Genomic DNA, 7,238 nt, shown 5'->3' with positions numbered 1-7,238 from the left:
AGTAGGATCCGAAGAAACTTTATTCAGCGCCGCCATCACCGCCGCCGAAGCCAAGATGATGAACGGCCTAAAATCCTAATCTACAAAAGAGAAAACGATCCACGCGCGTGGATCCGGCGACCCGCCTCACCACCGACGACCGAGGCCGCCGGCGGAGGGGAGCCGCCGGATGGCGGCGGCGGGGAAGACTCCTGGCGGCGAGGTCGCCTTTTCTTTCTTCTGGGGAAGAAAGAAACGCCTTCGATCCAATTCTGACGAATGCCGGATTTAAGTCTAGCATTATTGTTAGGAACCAGTAAACGCCAGGTCGCTTCGGTGTCTAGGATAGCTCTGTATCTCCTAGGATTTATTAGTTTTTTATTTGAATGACATGGCAGATTTGTTAATCAAAAAATATCACTTTTTTGGATAGGGGGCACATGTAAATTAAAAATATCACTTTTCTGGCTGAGGGGGCATATGCATGGCTGTTACTATTGGAAGGGTGCAACGAGATAGCTGATATGGCATATGTGATGATGTGGATAGGCTGTATGTTGAGATAAATCCTGCTCCCTTCCCATGCTCCCATCTGTGCTCCCACATCATCCTACGGTTGTCTTTTTTCTTTTTTTCTTTCTAATCTAATCATCTCCCCCCTTGATTTTAAGGGGGTGTGACCGGGCCTTATTTTGTTCCAATCAAATCATGCCATATATGCGGGAGCACGGATGGGCACACACGCGGGGAGCAGGCAAGTCTCGTCCGAATCTCTTAGGTATATATATAGGATTGCCTTTTTTTAGAATACTGCATCATAATTGCTGTCCTCATAGATAAGATACCTCATTTATGTATGTATGCTGATCGATTTCATCTGCAGTCCCTCCCCATATCCGAAGAGTCCACCGGTAAGGTCAATCTCAGGTTCTGGCAGGAAGACGGTCCCATCAAATGCGTCATCGAGAGCATGAAGGTGTTCTTTTACGAGTTCAGAGGGACGAGAAGCGAGGTTACTTTCCTCAAGTTCGTCACGGAGAGAGGTCGGGTGCTGGAGCAGATGGTGGTTGTGGTGACCAGGGAATGTTTCTCCTCGGGGGATGATAATGTGAGCGCCAAGCTCAAGCCTCTGATCAGCGCAAAATGGACTAGAGGGTATGCATTAGGCATTCGTCTCATTCTTAGACCGTCGCATTTGGCGGTGCGCATCGCTGCCCAGGCTCGCCGCGACATGATGCTATAGGAATCCCCTTGAGGATGTTAAGACTGTTAGCTATGCATACTACTGTACATAGTGAAAGATCAGCTAGTTTGTGCTGCCATAGATGAGGCACAAATGTTTCTTTCCAGGTGAACCTGTTATTGCAAATGGTTTGCTGTAACTGCTTCATGGAACAATGTAAACAGACAAACAGCGCACGATACAACTCTCTGGGAGGCTGTCAGCATGCAAGTTGCTCAAATTCTACACCAGGGATCTGTACATTGCCCAAGTTGTAACAAGCAACAAGCAGGACACTGTACAGTTGCAAATGCATCTGAAAGTTGATTGAGATCTCATTCTGCTTCAGCGCGATTCCCTTCGTGCTTCTCTCTATTGAATGCTTCTAGATTTCATTATATCCATCTGAATTCCAGAAGGAAAAAAGAAAACGATCATTCATAGCCTCTTTCTCTGGAAGCGACACTCAGGCAGCATCTGATACCCTTTACCCATCCACAGAATTGGCATAATTCTACAAACCAGCATCTTAAGGTTGCTGGTAAACACAAATCTTCAAGCCAAGATCACGTGCTGGCATCTGAAAAGATCAGAACAGCCTCACAAGTTGGATTCATGTCGACGTCTGAATACAAACACAGTTTTTGCTTACTTTAGCTAGTACATGGCCCCTGGTTTTCCGACCTTGTTATTACCCAGCCGCTGCTGGCTCAGCAATGTGACGAACACCTAGGCGAACTCACTTGCGTACGTGGTAAAATGCTTTCGCCACCGTCATACAATTAATCCTAGTTGGACTCAGAATCACCTGCGTCTGTCTTATTGCGACAAACTACCGATAGACCGGTGATATAGCCTTAAGTGCTCAGGTTAGGCTCAGTGCCTGAAGTGGCGGACGCCGGTGAAGAGGAGGGACACGCCGTACTTATTGCAGCAGTCAACGGCGTCCTTGTCCCTCATGCTGCCGCCAGGCTGCGCGATCGTGCCGATGCCATTCTCGCACGCCTCCTCCACGGCATCCTTCCAAGCTGCAGTTTCACTCACGAAGGTCAGTTAATCAGCCTGTAAGATCTCACATGGTCGACTCAAATGGGGTCATTGTTTTGTTCCTCACCGAATGGGAAGAAGGCATCGCTGGCCAGAGCGGCTCCCTTGGCAGCTTCCCCTGCTTTCCTGAAGGCGATCCTCAGGCTGTCCACCCTGTTTGGCTGCCCGCTCCCCATGCCCAGCATGCAGTTGTCCTGCACTCACAGGAGGATCAGTCAAATAAATTCACTCAGCAAAACCATTCACTGAACTTAACTTGGCAGGCCAGTCAGGTAGGTTTAGGAATAGTAGAAATCAAAGCTTGGAATAGCTGATAGGACTGTGAGTTTGCACTACCTAATCTGACAATGGTTGAACAGAGAAAAAGAATACAAGACCAGAGTTTCTTTCTTTGCAAATTATGCTAAGTATCTTGCCATTGGGTTGCACTTTGCACTAGTTTTAGACAGGTTCCTCAGCACACGCCACACCAACAGATGGTCCATAGGCAGGCATGGAGATAAAACCAAAGTTGAAAATCGGTGTAAGTTCAGCATTTCTTTCTTTGCAGATTATGCCAAATATCTCAGCACTGGGTTGCACTTTGCACTAGTTTCAGACAGGTTCCCATCAGCCGCCACACCAACAGATGGTCCATAGGCAGGCATGGACATAAAAACAAAGTCAAAAATTGGTGTGAGTTCAGCGAAAGATCAAAATACATGATGTCATATGGAATACAAGTACTGAAAACGGCGAGTGTTTTTGCTTGCAATGGTTGAGTTGCAAACTGCAATTTACTGTACCTATGTTTTATTTGGCACACTGAGAAATGCACTAACCTTGGCAATCACAATGGCGTTGCTCTTGACGTGCTTCACGCAGAGCCAGGCGAACTTGGCATCCGAGAGCTCACTGTCCGTCGGAGCTCTCTCAGAACCCGTCGTGAAGGTGATGTCTTCTGGGGTTAGATCGTCGGACTCTTGAGCTAGCCAACCACCACTGACCTGCCTGAGCGACAGCATGTTTTTCCCACTTCTCTTTGCCTCAAGGATCCTCAACGTCTTGGATTTCCCTTTGAGGACCTCGAGGCCCTTCTCTGTGTATCCTGGTGCCACCACGATCTCATAGAACATCCGAGTCTCGCCATCTGTAGGACTTCTAAACTCGCGAATCTCCTTCGCAAGATCCTACACCAGGGAAATTTTATTATTTGCCCCTCTCAGGCTATCACAATTCACGACTAATTGAGAATTTGCAAATGAGCATGCAGGAACATGTCATGGGCGGTAACACAACTACAAAAACGGTATGAGCTTGCGAAGCATAAGATCAGAGTCTAGTGCATACCTCGTCAATTGTGGTGTTGAATGCAACGATTCCGCCAAATGCACTCACAGGATCTGCCCTTACGGCCAACCTGTATGCCTCAAGAACATCCTGCCGGGATGCAACACCGCACGGATTGGTGTGCTTAACCACAACACAAGTAGGATTCTCAAACTCTGACACACAATTCCATGCAGCATCAGCATCCAAGTAATTGTTATAAGACATTTCCTGCAAAGAGGAAGGATGCCAGTTTGAAAACCCCTGAAGAAGCATCGCTGATCTTTTTGACAATATGAGTTCACAAGGAGCGGGAATATCCAGAAACAAGGTGTATGTGTACTGAACAAACCAAATATTAAATTTAGAGAAACATGGAGTTCATGGCAACAACCCAAAAGAGACCGCTCTTTGTGTACTCTTGAATAATTAGTGGACCACTGTTGTTGTAACAACTGGAAAATAAATATGTGATGCCCTAACCTTTCCATGGTGCTGAAATGATGTTGCAATACCACCGGCATTGACTAGAGAAAGACTCCTGTCACCGTAAAATGCCGCCTTTTGATGAGGATTTTCACCATAACGAAGTGTAGACTTCATAGAGAGGGGGACAGTAAAGCTTGGGGGAAATATATCTCCTACATGCATACAACCAAGACAATGTGATATCTGATACAAATAGCAGACGAACTTTCAGATAAGTATTTGACCATTTACCAAAAGAAGGATCATACCACCATTTGATTGCTTCCATAACCACTCTGAGACGGCTGAATCATAAGAAGCCACATGCTGGAAAGCTTTCCATGCCAACATCCTGCGGAACTGTGGGTCCGCTTGCTTTTCTTGTAGATACTTCAATAGAGCAGGGTAATCATGATGATCCACAACAACAAGAACATCCTTATGATTCTGTCAGGTTAACAAAGATATCAGTATTAAACCGTACATCAGTTGTACAGAACTATTACATCGATCCCATGAGTATAAATGAACATAAAACACATTTTCAATAAACAGCAAACAGACATATGTTAACATGAACTCAATGTTACGGTAGATTTCAGCAACTGCAACCAGCCGCTAAGTATGTAATTTCAAATGATAAACGCAGTTACCTTCGCTGCAGCCCGGATCAACGTAGGCCCACCAATATCAATATTTTCAATGCCATCCTCAAAAGAAATTGTACCAGAGGTGACCTTATCATAGAATGGATACAAATTCACCACAACCACATCAAATGTCCCTGTGCCCAAAAAAATGTCCTAGTTTAATGAGAATACAAGCCAAGATTGTTATATCATGGCATGATAACTGGAAGAATATTACAACGGTCCACTAATATAAGATGAAAAAAATGGACTCTCACCTATGCCATGCTCATTCAATGCTTTAAGATGATGCTCCTGGTCTCTTCGGGCAAGAATACCACCATGTATACTGGGGTGCAATGTTTTTACTCTTCCATCAAGCTGCAATCACCAAAACAGAAATGTAAATGGAGATGAAAAGAAAGATATATACTCAATATCCTCTAAATGACTAGCGAGAGGCAAAGCAGAAGATGCTAAAATGGGGTGACAAGAGAAAATATAGTTTGGTAAATTATCGTATATCAATTATTCAACAACTATTATGAGGATTCAAGAGACATCAAAGAGAAGAGGTTTGAAAATAAAGAATGATTATATACCAGATCCACATGCACCTTTTACACGAATGGACATTACACTTGTCAACTATATCAACCATAGGTACAGAAACATTTCACTAAATCAACACTAAATCTGATGCAGGAACTACTCTATTGACTATGATAAACAATGCTTGGAATAAAAACATTTCAAGAAATGCTGCAGCAGCCAAAGAATAAATTAAGCTGTACCATTTCAGGAAAATTTGTAATCTGTTCAACTTTTGTAACATTCACTCCAGCTGCTTCCAGGCTTGACGCTGTACCGCCAGTGGAGATGATAGAAAACCTACAAGGCGCAAAAATCTTCATAAGACCCTGCATAACTAGAGCTTCAGGAAAGGTGATATATGTGATGAATCAGCACTGCCTGAAGTAGGCATTCGTGTACAACATAATTCCCCATGGTGATGCACGAAAGAGTTTACCCCAAGCTCTCAAGACCGTTTCCAAGATTGGCCAAGTCCGTTTTATCCGACAGTGATATAAGTGCTTGCCTCACTCCTGTTGATGCAGGAACTTGCCATTAGTTCATTGCTTTTTCAAGCATTTCCAATGTTATGAACGAGATAAAGGTAAATGACGAGAATATACAACTATTGTGAGTCGGGACCCATGTTAGTCGACTACTTGTACAAACACAAGAGCTCTAGCAAGATTAATCAATTGGCACATAGCAACAAACTGTTATCGGATAGAACTGAACAACCAATACAGAACGTTCTCAAGACTCAAGAGACAAAATATTAACTGGTGTGTGCAGTACAGTCCGCAGGAATTAGAGATTAGCACACAGCAATTGAACCACTGTATTTCCAAACAACCATTAGACCGTAGGGTCTTGTGGCTTCTATTCACCAGTTCAACAATCAGCAGCCTACTTCCACTGAAGCCGCTGGTAGGAATCAGCTATCCAAATCCCAATAAACAGAAGCGGATTCCATTACCTGCTTGCGCAGCCACAGCCCTGGCCCTGCCGGGCCGTTGGTCGTGGTCGGGGGTGGGGGCCCCGACCGTGGCGGAGCTGAGCCGCGGCGCGACGTGGCTCATCGCGCGCGCCCAGAGCAGGCGGCGGCTGCGGAGGCCGAGCGCTGGTCGGCGGGAGAGGGAGGTGGCAGTGGCAGTGGCACTTCCGCCGGCTAGTGAGACGGCGGCGCAAACCATGCGCGCTGGTGGCGGCGGCGGCGGCGGCGGCGCGGCTACCTCCTGGCGGGAGAGAAGGGGGCGGCCGGGGAGGGGGCAAGTTGTGGGTGTCAGCGCCGACAGGAAACAGAGTGCGTGCGGCGGCTAGGGTAAAGATGCGCAAGCTTTATGCCTTTTTCTTTCTCTTTTGGCCTGGGCCGTCCGATCCGCATCTGACGGCGAGGACCGGAGCTGCTCGGTGGATTTGCAAACACACGCCCGCCGCAAGCGTACCTGCCTGCTAATTTGACAAAATGCCCTCCGCTAAAAGCATCTCTAGCATATCCATAAAAGGTCTGCAACGTCAATTACAGATCCTGCAAAACGATATCATCCTAAAAAAATTATCAAGCCCTCTCTAAAATAAGGCCCTCGTACCCTAGATACCAGTTTTGGAGGCAATTTTTACAGTGAACTGTAAACAAGAAACGGATGGCGGGAGAGAATTTTCAGCTCTGGCGCCTTCCATCCTCGCCACCGCAGCCATCGTCTGAGGTTGATTCCGGCCATGCCAACTGCCACTGCCCCCGCCCTTCCTCGTCTCATTCCCAACATTGTCAGAGCTCGAATCGATCTCTTGGGTGGCCGCGCTAGCTTCGCCATGGATGTGGTTCGAGCCGTCATGGCCGGGAGGTAGAGAGTCGTGGCCAAGCTTCAAGTTCTCATGTTTTTTAGGAACAAATGTTTAAAACTTTCCACACATAATTTTGTAAATTTTGCCATGTGGCATTACAAATTTCAAAAGGTTGCCATGTTTTTAGAGGAGGAAGTTTCTAAATTTGCCATGTGCTATTTTATTGT

The 7,238-nt window shown here is 46.1% G+C and overlaps 1 protein-coding gene across 1 annotated transcript; it reads right to left on the bottom strand.

Moving 5' to 3' along the window:
- Positions 1–1,713: 1,713 nt before the first annotated feature.
- Positions 1,714–6,531, bottom strand: LOC123072248 (bifunctional purine biosynthesis protein PurH). The gene is made up of 11 exons (XM_044495816.1): positions 6,203–6,531; positions 5,684–5,759; positions 5,448–5,544; positions 4,932–5,034; positions 4,678–4,808; positions 4,294–4,471; positions 4,040–4,197; positions 3,578–3,787; positions 3,070–3,417; positions 2,316–2,442; positions 1,714–2,229 (listed from the first exon to the last, which is right to left on the bottom strand). Exons 1-11 carry the CDS (start codon positions 6,417–6,419, stop codon positions 2,078–2,080), a joined length of 1,797 nt encoding a protein of 598 aa, XP_044351751.1. The 5' UTR covers positions 6,420–6,531; the 3' UTR covers positions 1,714–2,077.
- Between the last annotated feature and the right edge of the window lie 707 nt (positions 6,532–7,238).

This window comes from Triticum aestivum, chromosome 3B, assembly GCF_018294505.1.
Source record: "Triticum aestivum cultivar Chinese Spring chromosome 3B, IWGSC CS RefSeq v2.1, whole genome shotgun sequence".
Classification (NCBI taxonomy): domain Eukaryota; kingdom Viridiplantae; phylum Streptophyta; class Magnoliopsida; order Poales; family Poaceae; genus Triticum; species Triticum aestivum.
The sequence above is the reverse complement of the archived record's forward strand: the minus strand, read 5'-3'. Positions and strand labels throughout refer to the sequence as shown.

What these genes read in the sequence shown, in the direction of transcription:
- LOC123072248 (XM_044495816.1), bottom strand. Translation starts at nt 6,419, where the DNA reads ATGGTTTGCGCCGCCGTCTCACTAGCCGGCGGAAGTGCCACTGCCACT. An exon ending in ATTGAATGAGCATGGCATAG is followed by an intron (nt 4,809 to 4,931) that starts GTGAGAGTCCAT and finishes TTTTGGGCACAG; the next exon opens with GGACATTTGATGTGGTTGTG. An exon ending in ACGCCATTGTGATTGCCAAG is followed by an intron (nt 2,443 to 3,069) that starts GTTAGTGCATTT and finishes CTGTGAGTGCAG; the next exon opens with GACAACTGCATGCTGGGCAT.